A 19,941-nucleotide genomic window follows, 5' to 3' on the forward strand; every position below is an offset into this window, starting at 1 on the left:
TAATTACTTTAAAATGTTATTTATTTTTATTAGAGGGAAAGAGAACTACATAGAGGAACCAGATCACCACTTGCCTATGGCCTATGTGGTACAGGTTGGGACCTCAGAAATTGAAAGTCTGTACACTATTACTGAATTCTCTGCCTGACCTATTTGAATTACTTTAAATTGAAAGACCTATTTTAATTACTTTAAATCGTGACTACCATATTGGATAGCACTAGTGTAGAGAATGAAAGGCAAAAAGTAAAATCCATGATGCTATTCTTCAGAGTCACAATTCTTAAAGAGTTTTCCTTTTATTTTTTTTCTACCTAGATTACTTGTCTTTCAGTCATAATCCCACTGGAAAACTAATGGCCCATGCAGAAGAGATTTTTAAAGAGAGATTTCTATCATGTTTGATGAGAGTACTATTTGCAAAGACTGGATGGAGCAGAGGGAAGTGAAGGAGGGTTGTTAAAGTACTCTGGAGCTAAAGGGCCTGTACACTATAAAGGAGGAAGTAATTACCACAACATGGTGAGAGAGCTACATAGGAAGGAACTATAGGATTTGGTGGACTGGTGCAGCCAATAGTCTGGTAGGGAGAAAATGGTAGGGAGGAAACTGGGGAAATCTGTATTCCAGAGATCATTCCCACTTCTTTTTCTTGATGGTACCTCTCATTAGTGGAGTTTAAGAGGAAGTGGGGAAGGGGGCAAACTTCCTTTTTTTTTTTTTTTTTTTTTTTAGTGATTTAATAATGATTGACAAGATTGTGGGATAAGAGGAGTACAATTCCATAAAATTTCCACCACCAGAGTTCTGCATCCCATCCCCTAGGAAGCTTCCTGATTCTTTACCCCTCTGGGATTATGGACCAAAGATTTTTATGGGGCACAGAAGGTGTGAGGTCTGGCTTCTGTAATTGCTTTTCCACTGGACGTGGACATTGACTGGTAGATCCCTACCCCCCAGCCTGTTTCTATTCTTTCCTAGTGTGGCAGGGCTTTGGAGAGATGGGGTTCCAGGACACATTGGTGAGGTTGTCTGCCCAGGGAAGTCAGGTTGGCATCATGGTAGCATCTGCAACTTGGTGGCAGAGTAATGCATTCCTGCAGGTCAGTTTCTCAGGAACAGGGAAGAGGAGAGAAGGATGTATAAACAAGGGTGTCAGGAGGGTGGTGCAGATAAAAACTATTCATCACACTGTCTTTGGACAGTTTTTAAATATTGAACAATTTATATATGTTAAGCAATTAATTTATTTATTGAATTTTATATTGATCTAACACCATAAGCCAGCCAGTGCTTATGACAGCAGGAAGTCACATTGAGTGGATGTGATCACAACATAAAACAAATAAATCTATTATTTTTTCATATGTGATTTATTATGGGCAGACGACTGGTATTTATTTCTCTTAGACTCTGGGAAAATGGATTATAATTGTACTTCCTAACCCCACTCCTCCTAGCATTTGCTACCTTTTATGATTCTTAAAGGCCTAAAATGATAGGCTAGGAGGCTCATCTTGGGAGGAATTTAGTTTGTTTTTCTTCTCCACTTACATATCTTGCCCCTGTCTGCTCCTTTTTTTAAAAATAATTTTTAAAAATATTTTATTTAATTTATTTATTCCCTTTTGTTGCCCTTGTTGTTTTATTATTGTAGTTATTATTGTTGTTGTTGTTGTTGGATAGGACAGAGAGAAACGGAGAGAGGAGGGGAAGACAGGGGGAGAGAAAGATAGACACCTGCAGACCTGCTTCACCGCCTGTGAAGCAACTCCCCTGCAGGTGGGGAGCCGGGGTTCGAACCGGGATCCTTATGCCGGTCCTTGTGCTTTGCACCACCTGCGCTTAAACTGCTGCGCTACAGCCCGACTCCCTATCTGCTCCTTTTATTTCTCCTTCCTAGTTTTGTTTCTGAGAAGAACCAAAGAATTGAACACTGTAAGGCAGGTATACCTCAGCTTTGAGATGTCAAGTAAAAGGGAACTGACATTTGAGGTGGGCTCCAAATATATTTAGAGTAATACATTAATTGTACTTTGTTTTCCTAACTGCCTTTCCTTTGGAGAATAAGGAATATTTTGGATATTTTATTCTAAGCCATTTTAGCAGAACACTAGACCATCTTGATTTTTGTCTAGTGGCTTCTGCAAAGTGCCACTTTCCTTTTAAAAAAAAAGTAATTTAGGAATACTGAAAAGGCATAGAAATTTTAAAAAATCATTGTTTCCATACACACCTCACGAAGAAGAAAAAATCAGGGGCTGGGTGGTGGTACACCTCATTGAACGCAAAGGTTACAGTGCGCAAGGACCCAGGTTTGAGCCTCTGGTCTCCACCTGCAGGAGGAAAGCTTTGCGAGTGATGAAGCAGGGCTACAGGTGTGTCTTTGTCTCTTTCTCTTTCTATCTTCCTCTACCCTCTCGATTTTTAGCTGTCTCTACCCAATAAATAAAGATTAAAAAAAATTAGAGAAAACATTACAAATTTAGTGGAAACTCGTATACTACTTTTCCCTACCCCACTTCATTCTTAATCCTAAAGAAATTAATGTCTTGAATATTATGTGTAATTGTCATTCAAGTCTCTAAGCTCTCACACTTTATATATATATATATATATATATATATGATATATTAAGTAATTTCTAGTACAGTTCCCTGAAATAACCTACAGTAACATTTTTATATTAGACATTTTATGTAAATGATTTTATATGTATCCTGTAATGTCTTTAACTCATTATGCTTCAAATGAATACATGAGGTTTCAGTTCATTTATTTTCACTACTATAGCTAATATTTAATTGTATAAATAACAGTAGTTGTTTTTTAAATTTCTTTGTTGGGGGATTAATGGTTTATAACTGACAGTAAAATACAATAGTTTATACATGTGTAACATTTCCCAGTTTTCCACATAACAGTTCAATTCTTACTAACACAGTAATTATTTTATGTACCTTCTCATTTGAAAATATTTGGTAATTTACAATTGTTTGCTACTACAAGCAATACTACAGAAGCCCTATTGCTTTATAGTCTTCTAACTACGTGTTAGAGTATCTCTAGGACATGTAGTAAAGGGAAAAGTAATGAGCAGTTAATTACTTTCACAAATTTATGATCTATTAGTTTTCTCCTTTGGAAAAAAAACAATTTCATACATACATTTGGGAACCAATTTAGTATACTGAGAGAACAGTCTGAAATATGAAGGAATTGTTCTAAGTAATTTACATTTAAATATATGCCGTAAATTATCATTTTCAATGTGGGAAGTTGGTGCCAGAAATAATCAGTTTAAACAAAATGAAACAAAGTCATGGAGAGATTAAAGAGGTGCCCACCACAACCATATCACTATAATGAAACCTATAATGTCACTTTGAGATGAAAGTCATTGTTCTGTAGGGCTTATGGTATTGGTGGGAGTTTAGCATCCTATTTTGAATTTAGTAGGATTTTAAGTAGCATGAAGGGTGAAGGGAAGAATGAATATTTCTGATTTGCTTTGTTTTCTCTTTGCCTTTTCTGGTTTTCACACATGAAGAACAAATTAGATGAACTCAACAAACGTCTTCATGTAAAAGGATCTACAGAAGGTAAGGAGATGATGAAAGGAAAAAACGGGTTTTATTTTTTAGATTTCAAAAACTGCAGCATCTTTTTGTTTTCTTCCAAAAGTAGACATAGTATTTTTTTTAATTCAAATTTGTGTTCCAAAGCAATTTTAATATCCATCTAACAAAAGGTATTAGTTTGTTCTATGTATACAAGATGCCAAGTATGTGTTAGAAAAACTGGCATTCTGGGGGTTGGGCAGTAGCACAGCAGGTTAAGCACACATGGCAGGAAGCAAGGACCAGCTCAAGGATCCCTGATGGATCCCTGTTCAACCTCCCTCCCCCCCCTCCCCACCTACAGGGGCGGGGGCTGCTGCTTCATGGGTGGTGAAGCAGGTCTGCAAGTGTCTTTCTCTCCCCTTCTCTGTCTCTTCTCCTCTCTTGATTTCCCTCTGTCCTATCCAGTAACAACAGCAATGAACAGTGATAATAAGGATAACAACAAGGGCAACAAAAATGGGAAAAATGACCTCCAGGAGAAGTGGATTCATAGTGCAGGCACCAAGTCTGAGCAATAACCCTGGAGGCAAAAAACCAAAACTGGCATTGCATTGTGTACTTGATGCCATAATTTAAAAGCCAAGTGAAATGGTTATTATAATTGTAATAGTAACTGGTACCTAAACTGAAGTTCATGTACTAGAAAGGCAGGATATGTGTTGTGTTGGTAGAGGTACACAGAAGGAATGAAAGAGAATTATTCATTATTCTTTTTCATGTTGAATTTAACATATTTAATATATAGAAAACATCTGCCTGAATAACTGGCAAAGACAGATCTTACCTAGCTGGTCAATCAAATAAAATTCACTTTTTAAAAGATTCCCTTTTTAAGAAGTTCAGCCAGCTATATTCTAAACATTTAAATAACAAGAAAGCAATTTTTGTATTTGCCCATATAGATACCATTACCAAATCTTTTCATTTCTTTCTGTTAATCCCAATATTCACCTGGTGTCATTTATTTTCTTACTGAAGGGCTTTTTATATATTTTAAAAGTCTTTATTTTGCTTTAAGTTTTGAAATATATATTTTTTCTTTTGGTATAAGTTAATAGACTTAGATTCTCAGATGTTTTTCTTCCAGTGCTTTAAAGAAATCGATCAATTGTCTTCTAGTTTTCATTTCATTTAACATTGGCTTATATTATTATGAAACTTGGAAGCTATAATTTCACACCTATTTTTACCATTCCCACCATAAAAGTTCCAGTGTCATTGTATCAGAGACCCTTCTTCCAACTTTCTTAAATTTAGCAGAGTACCCCCTCCCCATCACTTCCAATAACTACCAGGATTTTAACAGTTTAAGAGTTAGTTTTATTATTGTTATCTGCAGGTTTGCTTTAGTAATTGATATTTCACATAGCATGGAAATTGTTTTTTCACTTCATTACTTATTTCACTTAGCATAATCACCCCAGAAATCTCCCTCTGTTCATAAAGATCATCTTGACCCCTAAAACATTCTCCTTTCATTTTGTGTATAGTAAAAACACAAATGGATCAGTCAATTTTTACAAGCTTATGAAACACATACAAAAAGAGATAGTGATTTGATCAAGAAAGTTTTGTTTCGGGAGTCGGGCTGTAGCGCAGCGGGTTAAAGCGCAGGTGGCGCAAAGCGCAAGGACCGGCATAAGGATCCCGGTTCAAACCCCGGCTCCCCACCTGCAAGGGAGTCGCTTCACAGGAGGTGAAGCAGGTCTGCAGGTGTCTGTCTTTCTCTCCTCCTCTCTGTCTTCCCCTCCTCTCTCCATTTCTCTCTGTCCTATCCAACAACGACAACAACAATAATAACTACAACAAGGGCAACAAAAGGAATAAATAAAAAAAATAAATATAAAAAAAAAAAAAGAAAGTTTTGTTTCCTACTCACATCTCGGTGTGGTGTGACTATAAGCTAAGTGTGACTGTACCCCCTGGGTTGTCTTTATTCTGGAGCAGCCTCTCACTGGGACATTCTGTATTCATGGCAGAGGGAAGAATAATGGCAGAACTGTGCACTAGGGCTCAGTACTTCTGCTTTTATGAGGTGTATTTCATTTTCATTCATGGCTCAGTAACAAAGGTAGAGCATTTGAAACCAGTGGAGCACAGTTGTATATGCATCTGGCTGGGATACTTTTCAACAGTGCATAAGGCAGTGGGTGGTTGTATATAATCTTTTACAAAAGGGCAGTAAGTATTGAGAAAAAATACTGCAATTTAAGACACAGCTCTTCCTTCTTTGTAAATTCCAAGATAAGTAAAAGCTAAGAGGGATAAAAATGTCCTCTGTGGGATATTCCAGTTGATGGTATAACATCTTGCAGCAGTAAAGGAATGATGAAAAGTTTATTAGACCACAGATAAGTATAGCATCCTCAAGTCAATCAGTAAAGATGCAGAGTCAAATTCTCCTGAGAGTGTTTCTTACTAGTTTACATATGGTTTTGCTTATCATCTGTTTCCAATCTGATTAACTGAAGTAGAATAAACAAGGAGATTTTTTTTCAATTTTTATTTTCCTCGTCTTATTTTCCTTCTTTATAAAGATCTTCGTCCTCCTGTTTCCCTTTCTATATCACCACCCTCATCTTTTCTCTTTGATCAGGGAACACAGACTCTTTGGCATGTAATTGGACAGTTTTGAAGATAAAGTCTACTTGGTAGGAAGTACTCTAGAAGTGATTAGAAATGTGTGATGCCCAATAAATGTTTTTATTTATTTATTTATTTATTTTTGTGAGAGAGACTAGAGAAGTGCATACTTGACTTCTATATAGTATCATTACAATTAGAAAGTTAGAATATTGTCAGGGTATAGGGGTATAAAGATGTGTTTTTCAAATATTCAATTAGCAAGACAGAAAAGTAATACTAAAATGTTTTCCTTCAAAAAGTCATTAATGAAATAGCTATGTTTACTTTTTGTGGACTCCTTTGTTTTGCTGATTTAAGTTTAGGCTTGTCACTAAAATACTTATATCTAGGGGAAAGTCCTGTATTTAGTTTGTTGGTGCTGTCTATGATAATGCTAATTCCACAGTTCAGCATAAACAGAACCTCACACCCAGGAACATAAAAATAGGAAGCATCTCAATGGAGGACACAGCATAATGGTTATGCAAAAGAGATTTCTTTCTTTTTTTTCTTCCTTTCTTTTCTTTCTTTCTTTTCTTTTTTTTTTTTAACAAAAGAGCTTTCTTGCCTATGGCTTCAAGGTCCCAGGTTCAAGCCCCCCCCCCCCCTTTACTAATATAAGCCAGAGCAGAGCAGTGCTCTGGTCTCTCTCTGTGTACCTTTCATTCTATTATTTCTCTCTCATTTAAATAAATTATATTTTAAAAATTAAAAGACAAAAAGAAAGTAAGACTAGTCATTCAAGTGAATCCTTGACTGTCAAGACTGGAAGAAGGTAATTATTGACCTTAGTTTTTCCAGGATCTCCTCAAAAATGAGTACATTATCTCAAGATAATTTGCTATCACTTCCTTTAAAATTACATACTTTTATGGAAACTGTCTCTCCTGGGAATTTAGTAAATGCCTACCCTAGACTAGGAGTGATCTTTCTGACATCTGGTTCTGTCCACTATGTTGTCAATGGTTTGTAACATAAAACTTTCACTATAGTACATTAAATATTAGGAGAGGACCATTATAGCACGTCCCCTTGACCTACTCATGGCCTAGTGGGAATAACGTTTTATGATATGAAAGCTATGTTAAGACCATTCCATAGAATAACAATAATTATATATTCTTGTCTTATTAAGTGCAAAGCATATTCTTGTTTAAATTTTGGGAATATACATAAGCCATAGTCCTCTCTCCTGTTTCTTTGTTTCTTGATCATTTTCTCTGTAAGAGTGCTATAGTCATTTCTCCATTTGCAAAGGGGCACTTTCTAAAATTATGTTAGGTCTTTATACTGCTTTCTTGATCATAAATCTTGTCTCCCACTTAAAATATTCAACAGCAGCTCCCTAGGAGTAGAACCTCATGACTCTGAGTCACTGTTAGTGTGAGCGCACATGCATATTTTGTTCAGGATTATTAATTCCCCTTCGTGTGTACCACTGGATATATATTATTTTAAAAAAATTTTATAAGTTTATAAAATGGAAATATTGACAAGACTACCCCCAGAACTCCATATCCAATCCCCTCCCTTGATAGCTTCCCTATTCTTTATCCCTCTGGGAGTAGGCATCCAGGAACATTATATGGGGTACAGCAGGTGAAAGGTCTGGCTTCTGTAATTGCTTCCCTGCTGAACATGGGCTTTGGCAGGTTGATCCATACTCCCAGCCTGCCTCTCTCTTTTCCTAGTGGGGCAGGGCTCTGGGGAGGAGGAGCTCCAGGACACATGGTGGGGTCCTCTGCCCAGGGAAGTCAGGTTGGCATCATGGAACCTGGTGGCTGAAAAAAAGTTAAGATATAAAGTAAAACAAATTGCTCATTAGTCATGAACCTAAAGGCAGGAATATTGCAAATGAAGATTTGACTTCTCTGTTTTGGAAAAAGCTAGTAGGTCTATTTTAGGTATATTCCAAGAGGCCCATGACTTTATTAGTTTTTACCTGAGCCTGATAGCTAATATGCAGCTGAACCCAAGTTAGTGTCTAGGGAGATGGTGTCATACTTGGAAAAAGAACTAGAAATCTGGATCAGGCAAGAGTATAGCTCCCAAATATGGGGAAAATATATAAATGTTGTTGACTGTAAACCTCATCAATTTGATCTGGGGCTGATATTCTGCACAGGAGCCTATGTAACCTCTGCATCCCTGTAGGTCTGAACTTGTATTCTGTGGTCATGGCTAGCAACATTCCAGGCTTCCCTAATTTCAGGACCCATCTTCCTGGGGTAGTAGGTAGAGTATGTTGTCCAACTTCCCTTCAGAGAATGGAACAGTCCCTATCATTATTGATCCACTTTGAGGGCAAGGTCTAATAGGGGCCCTCAAAGTGGTCCAGTATGTTTTTTTACTGATGGAGATGACCAGTGACAGTGATGAGAGGGATCTATTTGAAGTCTAGTCCCATCATTTCTCTGTGGGAATCCCATGACTCTGTGTGGGAATCCCATGACTCCTTGACTAGGGCTTCAGGTGATGGGGTGGCCTGGTAGTGACTAAATAGTCATCGTTAAAGTATTCCTATCTCTTGCCCTTATTCAGCTTTTGTAGTCCTTACTTTGTTTGACTCACTGCAAACTATTGTGTACTTTTGCTTTCAGGTATATATTTTCCCCTACCTTATGGATACATGTACATGTGCCTTATCTCATGAGCCCTGATCTAAATCTAGGCTTTGAGGTTTTGTTAAGAAGTGTGCCACCTGAAATAGAATTAAGGAGTCCTATGAGCTAGGAAAAGTCTCAGCAGAGTAATAAAGCTGAAAGGTTGACATTCTATGGCTGAAGCTTCCCTATTCTTCATCCCTCTGGGATTATGGACTAAAGATTTTAATGGGGTGCAGAAGGTGAGAGTTCTGGCTACTGTAATTGCTTCTCCACTGGTCATGGGTATTAGCAAATCCATCCATACCCATAGCCTGTTTCTGTTTTTCCCCAGTGAGGCAGGGCTCTGGAGATGTGGGTTTCCAGGGCACATTGGTGAGGTTGTCTTCCCAGGGAAGTCAGGTTAGCATCATGGTAGCATCTGCAACTAGGTGGCGGGAAAGAATTAAGATATAAAGCATTACAATTTGTTTAATAGTCAGGAACCTAAATATAAAAGTATACATATGTTTTATGACAATTATTTTTTTTGAAATTTTTTATTGGGGAATTAATGTTTTACATTTGACAGTAAATACAATAGTTTGTACATGTATAACATTTCCCAGTTTTTCATATAGCAATACAACCCCCACTAGGTCCTCTGTCATCCATTTTGGACCTGCATCCCCCCACACACACACATTCACCCCAGAGTCTTTTACTTTGGTGCAATATGCCAATTCCAGTTCAGGTTCTACTTGTGTTTTCTCTTCTGAGTTTGTTTTTCAACTTCTGCCTGAAAGTGAGATCATCCCATATTCATTCGTTTCTGACTTACATCACTTAACCTGATTTTTCCAAGGTCCATCCAACATCGGCTGAAAATCACCATGAAGTCACCATTTTTTATAGCTGAGTAGTATTCCATTGTGTATATCTACCACAACTTGCTCAGCCACTCATCTGTTGTTGGACACCTGGGTTGCTTCCAGGTTTTGGCTATTACAAGTTGTGCTGCTAAGAACACATGTGTACACAGATCTTTTTGATGGGTGTGCTGGGTTCCTTAGGATATATCCCCAGGAGAGGAATTGCAGGATCATAGGGTAGATCCATTTCTAGCTTTCTGAGAGTTCTCCAGACTCTTCTCCACAGAGGTTCGACCAATTGACATTCCTACCAGCAGTGCAGGAGGGTTCCTTTGACCCCACAACCTTTCCAGCATTTGCTGTTGCTACCTTTTCTACCATTCTGAGAGGAGTGAAGTGGTATCTCATTGTTGTCTTTATTTGCATTTCTCTGACAATCAAAGACTTGGAGAATTTTTTCATGTGTTTCTCGGTCTTTTGTATCTCTTCTGTGGTGAATATTCTGTCCATGTACTCTCTCCAATTTTGAATGGGGTTATTTTTTTTCTTGGTTGAGTTTGGCAAGCTCTTTATATATTTTGGTTATTAAACTCTTGTCTGATGTATGGCATGTAAAGATCTTCTCACATTCTGTGAGGGGTCTTGGTTTGAGTCGTGGTTTCTTTTCCTGTTCAGAAGCTTTTTAATTTGATGTAGTCCCATAGGTTTATGCTTGCCTTAGTTTTCTTTATAATTGGATTCATTTCATTGAAGATGTCTTTAAAATTGATGCAGAAAAGAGTTCTGCCAATATTTTCCTCTAAGTACTTGATAGTTTCTGGTCTAACATCCAAGTCCTTGATCCACTTGGAATTGACTTTTTTGTTTGGTGATATATAGTGGTTCAGTTTCATTCTTCTGCATGTTTCAACCCATTTTTTTCCAACACCATTTGTTGAAGAGACTCTGCTTTCCCTATTTAATAATGTGGGCACCTTTGTCAAAGATTAGATGTCCATAGGCTTGGGGGCTTACTTCCGGACTCTCAATTCTATTCCATTGCACAGTGTATCTATTCATATTTGAGTACCAAGCATTTTTTAGTACAATGGTCCTATACTATAATTTGAGATCTGGGAGTGTGATGCCTCCAGTTCTGTTCTTTCTTCTCAAGATTGTTTTGGCAATTCTAGGTCTTTTCTGTTTCCAGATAAACATTTATAGCATTTGTTCTATTCTCCTGAAAAATGTGGTTGGGATCTTGATGGAGATAGCATTAAATTTGTATATGGCTCTAGGTAGTATATTCATTTTGATGATGGTTCATGGGTTCTTCCAACCCATTAACATGGAATATCTTTCCACTTCTTTGTGTCTTTTTCAATTTAATTAGTGACTCATAATTTTCAGTATACAAATCTTTCACTTCTGTGGTTAGGTTTATTCCTAGATATTTTATTGTTTTTGTTGTTATAGTAAAAGAAATTGATTTCTGGATTTCAACTTCTTCTAACTTAATGTTTGCATAGAGGAATGCCACTCACTTTTGAATGTTAATTTTGTAGCCTGACACCTTACTGTATTGCCTGATGATTTCCAAAAGCTTCTCGCTGGATTCCTTAGGTTTTTCTATGTATACTATCATGTCATCTGCAAATAGGGAGAGTTTGACTTCTCTTCCAATCTGTATCCCTTTAATTCCTTGCTCTTGCCTGATTGCTATGGCAAGAACTTCCAACACTATGTGGTATTGTTACTATGTGGAATAGTAATGGTGATAGTAAGTATCCCTGTATACTACCTGATCTAAAGGGAAATGCTTCCAATTTTTCACCATTGAGTATGATGTTGGCTGTAGGTGTGGTATATACAGATTTCACTATCTTCAGGTATTTTCCATCTATTCCCATTTTTTGTAGTGTTTTGACCATAAAGGGATGCTGTATTTTGTCAAAGGCTTTCTCTGCATCTACTGATATAACCGTGTGGTTTTTGGTCTTGCCTTTATTGATGTGGTGGATCACTGTTGTAATTTAACTTAAAAAGGGGTTTGGTGGTGGGCTGCTACGGTGCGTAATAGGATTCACAGTAGGATCTGGGAACTGGCTTAAACAACACAAGGTTTATTAGGGTGAAACAGGTAAAAGGCAAAATAAGCACTTATCAAGGATTAAGAGTACACTAGGTTCATCAATTCTGAGTATAGCTATAGTTTAGTCCCATAAGATAAATAATTATCAGCTCTGGCAAAGGTTGATCATGGCTGTAGAGGGGTCTAAAAGTTTTCCGGCTGGTAGAGTCACAGGTGTTCAGGTCCCAGGAGAAGTAACCATGGTGGATGGATTCCTGGTGCACCTCCGTCAAGTTGCTTCTGACCAGGAGAAGAAACAACAACCAAAGAGAGAGAGACTCACTTCAGCTGGTTGTACTTTTAAGTCTATTCAGCCCACCCACAATGTTTTGCACACCAGTACAGAATGGATCCGCCCACAATCCACCATGCGCGTGTGCAGATCACTGCATACTCTGTCGCCAAGGCTGATGTCAGCATTGTGTCAGGACTTCCATCCATGGTTGCCGGTATACTGCATCACTACAGATCATGTTGATTGACTTACATATATTAAACCAACCTTGCATCCCTGGGATAAACCCCACTTGGTCATGATGAACAATATTTTTAATATACTGTTGTATCTGGTTGGCTAGAATTTTGTTCAGTATTTTAGCATCTGTGTTCATCAGAGATATTGTTCTGTAGTTTCCTTTTATGGTTGTGTCCCTGTCTGCTTTTGGTATCAGAGTGATGTTGGCTTCATAGAACCTAGAAGGGAGTATTCCCATGTTTTCAATCTTCTGGAAGACTTAAAAGTAGAGGTATTAGTTCTTCATTGAAAGTTTTGTAGAATTCATTTGTAAAACCATCTAGTCCAGGACTTATATTCTTGTGAAGGTGTTGTTGTGGCGGTCTGGTGTCGGGCTGCACCGCGGAGAAGAGAGCGGACGTCCAGAGCAAAGGGGTACACAAATCTTTATTATAGGATGGGGGGGGGTTTGGTTCAGACCACATGGGGCCAGCTGGCAATGGCGGTCCCCACTAGCTGACCACAGGGGGAGAGAAGGGGGCGAGATCTGAAAGACAGCGGGGGCTGAGAGCCCAGAGAGAGAGGGGGAGGGTGAGGGGGCTTTTTATTGGGCGACAACCAGGGGTGATGTGTGGTGCCAGGATTGGTTGAAGGGGGCACTGCTAGGATTTCACAGGGCATAGTAAAACCTGGGGGCGGAGACTGCATCAGAATAACTCCTCAGCAACAGGAAGGTTTTTGATAACTGTTTCAATTTCATTAGCTGTGATGGGCCTGTTCATGTTATTTAGTTCTTCTTTACTTAATTTTGGAAGTTTGTAGGTATCTAGGAAAACATCTATTGATTCCAGGTTCTCTAGCTTGGTGGCATATAGTTATTCATAGAAGTCTTGCATGATATGATGAATTTCTGTGGTGTCTGGTGTCTTTTGTGATATCTCCTCTTTAATTTATGATCCTATTTATTTGGGTATTCTCACCTTTTTTGTTTTGTGAGTCTGGCTAATGGCTTGTTGATTTTGTTCACTCTTTTGAAGAACCAACATTTACTTTAAGCAAGTAAATAGATAAACCTCACATTAACTTCAGGAAAGGAAACAGAGAGAAGGGAGGCAGGGGAAATCTTTTGGAAGTCTTTCCTGAAATTTTAAAAAAATATTTATTTATTTTCCCTTTTGTTGCCCTTGTTTTTTATTTTTGTTGTAGTTATTACTGTTGTTGTTACTGATGTCGTTGTTGGATAGGCAGAGAGAAATGGAGAGAGGAAAGGAAGCCAGAGAGGGGGAGAGAAAGATAGACACCTGCAGACCTGTTTCACCACCTGTGAAGTGACTCCCCTGCAAGTGATCCAGAGGCTCGAATTGGGATCCTTATGTTGGTCCTTGCACCACCAGCCGACTCCCTATTATTATTTTTTTATCAGAGCACTGCTCAACTTTTGCTTATGGTGGTGTAGGGAATTGAACCTTGCTGGGGCTTTGGAGCCTCAGGCATGAGAGTGTCTTTGCATAAACATTATGCTATCTACCCTGGCCCCGGAGAATGAATATTTTTAAAAAGAGAGTTTATTTTTTTTCCTCCAGGTTTATCTCTGGGACTCGGTGCCTACACTATGAATCCACTGCTGCTGAAAACTATTTTTCTCTTTTGTTGCCCTTGTTTATCATTGTTGTTGTTATTGAATAGGACAAAGAGGAATTGAGAGAGGAAGGGAAGACAGGGTGGGGAGAAAGAAAGATAGACACCTGCAGACCTTCACCACTTGTAAAGTGAACCCTCTGCAGGTGGGGAGCTGGGGGCTCTACCCCGGAACCCAGATCCTTACGTTGGTCCTTGGCACTTTGCGCCATGTGCACTTAACCCACTGCACTACCACCTGGCCCCCAAAATAGAAATTTTTATGTGACTCTCTATTCAGTTGAACTGTGGGAATATGAATCAGAAGCTGAGGAGGGAAAAGAAATACAAACTCGTGTCTGAATAACCAAAATTTGTATGACAAAAAGAATGAGCACTATGGAAGCTCATAGTACTTGAAAAGATGTGTCTTATATCATTTAGTCAAATATGGCTTCTGAAGGAGAACCTTGATGTGTACTGAAAAATCCAGACACTATTGTAAGTGGGAAACTGGGTGTATGGAATGGAAGCTCTGTCTGGAATTTGGAGGAGTAGAATCCAGCCTGGATTATACATATTAGAGTTAAATTAAGGAGTCTTAAGGAAAATATTTCAAAAGCACAGGCTTGTAGGGTTATTTTTAAGGTGACTGAACTTGAGACGAAGAAATTATATGACTAAGACTCAAGTATATGCTTGAAGCTCCAGGAGAGAACTTTTGCTTAACAGAAATGAAGCTGGAAAAAGAGAGAGAGAAAGAAAGAAAGAAAGAAAGAAAGAAAGAAAGAAAGAAAGAAAGAAAGGAAGGAAGGAAGGAAGGAAGAAAGGAAGGAAGGAAGGAAGGAAGAAATGAAGTTGGTGACTTACCCATGATGTCAGGAAGGGTAACAGAGTCAGGCTGTGACCAAGAACCTGTGGTTCATTGATACTTTGAAACACGGAAATTCAATTTTTTTTAATGCTAGACTTTAAAGTTTGTATTTCTTGCTGCAAAGTTTATCTTATCTCTTTCTTACTCTGTACTGTTAAGATTCAGGAAGACATGAGGAGATTTCTGGGTCAGCTGGGGAACTTTGCTATACTTTAAGATAATTGTCCAAACCATGACATTGATTTTTCTTCATGCCATACATGCCCAGTTAAAAATTGAGAGGAAGTTTTAACATAATGATATATCTGTGCTCTAGCTAAGTGTCCAAATCTGTGTATCTGCATAGCTTGCTAGCTATGGAGCTTGGATTTCTGAAGAAAATTGAATCTCCCACAGACTCAAAATTGAGTCTCCCACAGACTCAAAATTGAGTCTCCCACAGACCAAAAGAATGAGATGAGAGGAGAAGTTTGCTGGCAAAATCATTCAAGAGAGTAAATCCTATGCTGTTTTCTACATTTTTGTCCCCTCTCTCCTTTTTTTCATGTCTCTTCCATGAGGACTGAACTATGCAACTATATTATTTGCCATTCATTTTTTGAATGTGAAGAGGGGCACTGTTAAAATCATGGCAGTACAACAGACATATTCTGGGTTGTGGGCTTAGCCTCAATTAGCATTATATGTGTTGTGGCAACTATATTGACAGCACCTGACCCCCACCCCATAGCATTCATTATGCTCTGTGTTCCAATCTCTCTCATATGGTGAGTACTAGGTTAAGTTTTAGTTTTCTGTGCAAATTTGTCTCTTCTGTGAAACTGAACTTTTTGAGGATTCGTTTTATCTTAATTATGGCTTGCTGTAAAGTAAGCATTCATGTACTGGTTGTTGAGGGGAAATGCTTTCATGAAAAATATGATTGGAAGGGCAGGGGTATATAGAGGCTCTCATGCCTGAGACTCGAAAGTTCCAGGTTCAGTCCCTATACCACCATAAACCAGAACTACTCAGTGCTTTGGTTAAAAAAAATATATATATATATATGTATATATATATGTATATATATATTCCAGTGTGCATAGGTGACAGAACTTGTTAAGCAAAAGGAATCACATGTATAATAGCAAAGAATTACAATCAACAGTCATGAAAGATATTGCAAACAACACAGCTTTTGCAATATGAAGTGTTAGTTGAGGGACACCGAGAAGCAGAGAGTTCTGGAGGGGGAATGAGATTTGGTAGCTTTTCTGAATTTCCCAAGACAATTGTTTGGTGAGTGTTCTCAGGGAGAGGGGTGTCACAGGGAGAAATGTGGCTGCTGCTTTATAGTCTCTTAATGGAATGGACTGGAGAATGATAGGTTTGCTTTTGTGTTTGGTAAATGTTGAAATTTGAATGATAAAAAAGAGAATAGTTTCTCAAAGAATTCTGATACTTCTGCTTCCAGCTGAAACCAGGAAATTCAGAGGCAGCAAAAATGAAAACAAGGAAAACGTTAATGGAAATTTTGAACCTAGAAAAGGTTTGGTTTGAGTTTCAAAGGAAAATCTGACTTGGATAACTAGTCACAAATACTACTGTTATGATTTGCTGGTCTTTTTTTTTTTCATTACATTTTACTTATATAATCTCGCATTACGTTCTAATACTTCAGGGTGGGTTCCCAACTTTGGCAGCATAACCAACTTGTCTTCTACACTTACTCCTCTGCTGAAGAAACCAGACTACCCAGAACAGGCTTGTGGTGTAGCCATGTCGTCTGCTTTGCCACAAATCAGCACTTCTGCTTGCAAAGGGCTTGCAAAGTTTTCTATGAGGAGTTTTCTTTGTTCCTTGCAAAGAATGGCAATGCTGTAATTAAAGCAACATGTATACATAATTTAATAAGTGACTACTCAAACTGTTTTTTCCTAATAAAATTTTTTTTTAAAGTTTTTGACAATCATTTAGGGAATTGTGAGTTACCAAAATCTCAGCCTCTAACTATTATGGTCTTGTTGGACCCCAGTTTCTAAGAATCTTTGGACATTCTTAGCTTTAATCTGTCCAAAATGGGCAAATCAAGCTCTCGATGTTTATTGTGGGGATTGAAGGTGTGCTTACTAAACTGTCATCTAAAAGCTTTCAAACCATTTTTTTAAAAAATTTTTTCCTAAAAGGAGAGATTTCTCTGGAGGTCTGAATCTGAACTCTGAGCTTTGGTAACTGATGCTCTCCCCTCTCCTGTACTTAATAGAGGCCTTCTTGAATGCCTACTTATTTTATTTATACATGTTTCTTTAAGTTCTGACTTAATGAGTTTCCCTCCTTGTGACAAACTGCTTACTTTAAATGCTCATCATCGCTCACCTTTTTCATGCTGAAATAATGTACTTTTGAGTTGCCATTTGCAAACAATGGTTGAAGAGAGCCTTCCTCTTAATTAATCATTGGTTATTTGAAGAGCCTTTTCAGGGGTCAAATGATTTAATCCTACAAAAATCCAACTGATTGACTTCCCAGTCAGCTGATTTATTTCAAAATGTACTATGTAACACTTCCTTCTTGTAAGAATTAGCTGTTAAAAACCTTAGCCACTAAAAATGCATTTCAAATAAATATGGCATTTGCACTAACTATAAGCCTTGACCCATGCTTAGGTGATCAGATAAACCACAAAGTGTTAAGAAAGCTTACGTGATTAAATTAAGAAGGAGTTACATTAATAAGTAAGCAAAACAATTTTAGACCACTTTACTCTCCTCCAAATGCTGCTTTAACATTAGACATTAACTTGAATGTATGTTTAACCTCCTTTATTTTCTTCTTTCCTAGAGAGACACCTCCTCTACGGACGGCCTGCAGTACTTTATCGGACTAGATATGATGTCTTATATCATACTGATTTTGAAAGTGGCTATAGTGAAATATTTCTAATGCCACTCTGGACATCATACACTATTTCCAAACAGGTCACTGAGAAAATAGCATAGTCTCTTTATGCTTTTGTGTATTTCTTGTATCAATATAGTGGCTGCTTAGTAAAATTTTCTCTTAGAAAAGATTTTAATTTTTTTTTTCTGATGAAGAAACTTATGTTGGATGTATTGTGAGATATTTTGAACTGAACTTTATTTAATATTTTAATAACTTCATGGTAACACATTGACTATTGAAAGGAGTTTGCTGATTTTTTTCATGTATTTAAAAAAAAACGCTCTGTCATTATCCAGTAGTTATACATGTCAGCTGAGACTTGTTTGTTTTACTAGACTTTACTTTTTAGAGAAGTTTTAGGTTCACAAATAAATGAAATGGTAAAGAAAGCATTCCCATATGCCCACTCAACTGTTAGCATCTTATTTGTTTTATGTTTATTTGCTGGCTTGTTTTTTGCCACCATGGTAATAACTGGGGCTGATGCCTTCACTATGAATACATCACTCACAATGTCCATTTTTTTTCACTTTTTGATAGAGGCAGAGAGAAATGGACAGAGAAGGGAAATAGAGACGGAAAGAAATAGAGTGCATGTTTCAGCAACACATATACTAAAACTGGAATGAGAGGGAAGGAGATAGATAGACAGTTGCAGGACTGTTTCACTGCTCATGAAACTTCACCCCTGCAAGTGGGACTCAGGGACATGAACATGGCTCCTTGAGCACTATAATTTTTGTGTTCTACTGGGTCCTCTACAGATTGGCTTTTATTTTTATTTTTTTTTAAATAAAGATTTAATGTTAGGGTCAGTTTTGATGAAATGAGATGGATGAGTTTATATAAGGAATTTGAAAATGCTATGTATCTACTTTTCCTGCCAGGACTTCACTTTGTGCCTATGTGATTTCACTGTTCCTGGCACATTTTTTTTCTTTCTAGACAGAGAGGGAAAGAGAGACACAGAGAGACGGAGGGGCACCATAGCACTGCTCCATCACTTGTGAAGCTTCCACTGTGTATGCACTCCCTTGTACCATGGGATCAAATCTGGGTCCTTGCACATGGTAAAGTGTGCACTGTACTGGTTGAATTTATAACCCAGTCCCAAGTTAAGATATATTTTAAATTTCTGAATTCAAATGAATGTTTCAACTTCTACAAACACAACTTCTTGTTAATTTGTACTGGATGCACACATGCACACACGCACACACACACAATTGTTTTTCTTAATGTATTTCTAGAAGGGGACAGTTCTAGAGTCTCACACATGCAGTCTCATGGCTGAACTTTCATGCTTTGTCTGTCTGTCTGTGATCTAACTATAAATATTTACTTTGTAAAGAGAGAGACCAGAAACTACAATGCCACTGTGGCATATGTTGTGCTAGCAATCAAATCTAGGACTTTGGGCCTATCATGTATGTACTCTAGCCACTGTGCCACTACCCTAGCTGATACACACACACACACACACACACACACACAACGCACACAGGCACACATGCACGTGGGTGGGCAGGTGTGCGGCAAGACAGGAAGAGAAAGGAGTGACACTAAAGCATTGTTGATTCATTGTTGATTCATAAGGTTCTTCATATTCCTCTCTTTCTGGTGCTCACACATGGTGTTGAGTTTGATCATTTGTGATATCCACTGACCCACTTACCTAGATCTTGACTTTTTCATTTTATAAGGGCTCTGTCTATATTATTTCTCAGTGTTAATTTTTTTCAGCTTTCACTGAGTCTTGTTTATTATTTCAGCAGCAGAATTTCTGCTTTATATATTATTTTACTTAAGGCTTTGATAAAACAGTTCAGTTGCTAAAAAAAAAAAAAGTAAGAGTCTGAATTACTGGCTTGCCATATTTAAGACAGGGTATTTTTTTAAAGATGTCAAAATATACAAATATGAATTGTAGCAAAAACTAGAGGAGGTTTGATCCTGGCTGTTGACAACAGAAAAGTCTGAACTCGGTATTTCTCTGTTTTGTGTGGTCCTTGTGATGACATCACTCACCACCTCTGACTCACCATGCAGGCTGAGGTCTCTGGAATTCCGGAGCATCTAACTAACTGTGTCCGGCCTGATGTCCGTGTTTCTCCGAATTTCAGTCAGAGCTGTTTGGTCTACAAAAATGACAAACAGATGTCCTATGGATTCCTCTTCCCTCCATGTAAGTTACAGGGTATCAGCATCTGACTATACTATCAATAGAAAGATGTCCTTTTGTGGGATATGGAGTATGGAACA

The 19,941-nt window shown here is 37.9% G+C and overlaps 1 protein-coding gene across 10 annotated transcripts in view; it reads left to right on the top strand.

Moving 5' to 3' along the window:
- Positions 1–19,941, top strand: part of ENPP2 (ectonucleotide pyrophosphatase/phosphodiesterase 2) — a 161,929-nt gene that overhangs the window by 123,905 nt on the left and 18,083 nt on the right. For 5 of the 10 annotated variants that reach the window (XM_060195679.1, XM_060195674.1, XM_007526230.3 and 2 more), the window contains exons 19-22: positions 3,551–3,602; positions 16,211–16,285; positions 17,578–17,714; positions 19,729–19,864. In XM_060195679.1, coding sequence (XP_060051662.1) covers positions 3,551–3,602; positions 16,211–16,285; positions 17,578–17,714; positions 19,729–19,864 — 400 coding nt within the window. The remainder of the gene's footprint in view (positions 1–3,550; positions 3,603–16,210; positions 16,286–17,577; positions 17,715–19,728; positions 19,865–19,941) is intronic. The other 5 variants (XM_007526229.3, XM_060195690.1, XM_060195691.1 and 2 more) reach the window with 1 other exon arrangement.

This window comes from Erinaceus europaeus, chromosome 1, assembly GCF_950295315.1.
Source record: "Erinaceus europaeus chromosome 1, mEriEur2.1, whole genome shotgun sequence".
In the NCBI taxonomy this organism is placed as follows: domain Eukaryota; kingdom Metazoa; phylum Chordata; class Mammalia; order Eulipotyphla; family Erinaceidae; genus Erinaceus; species Erinaceus europaeus.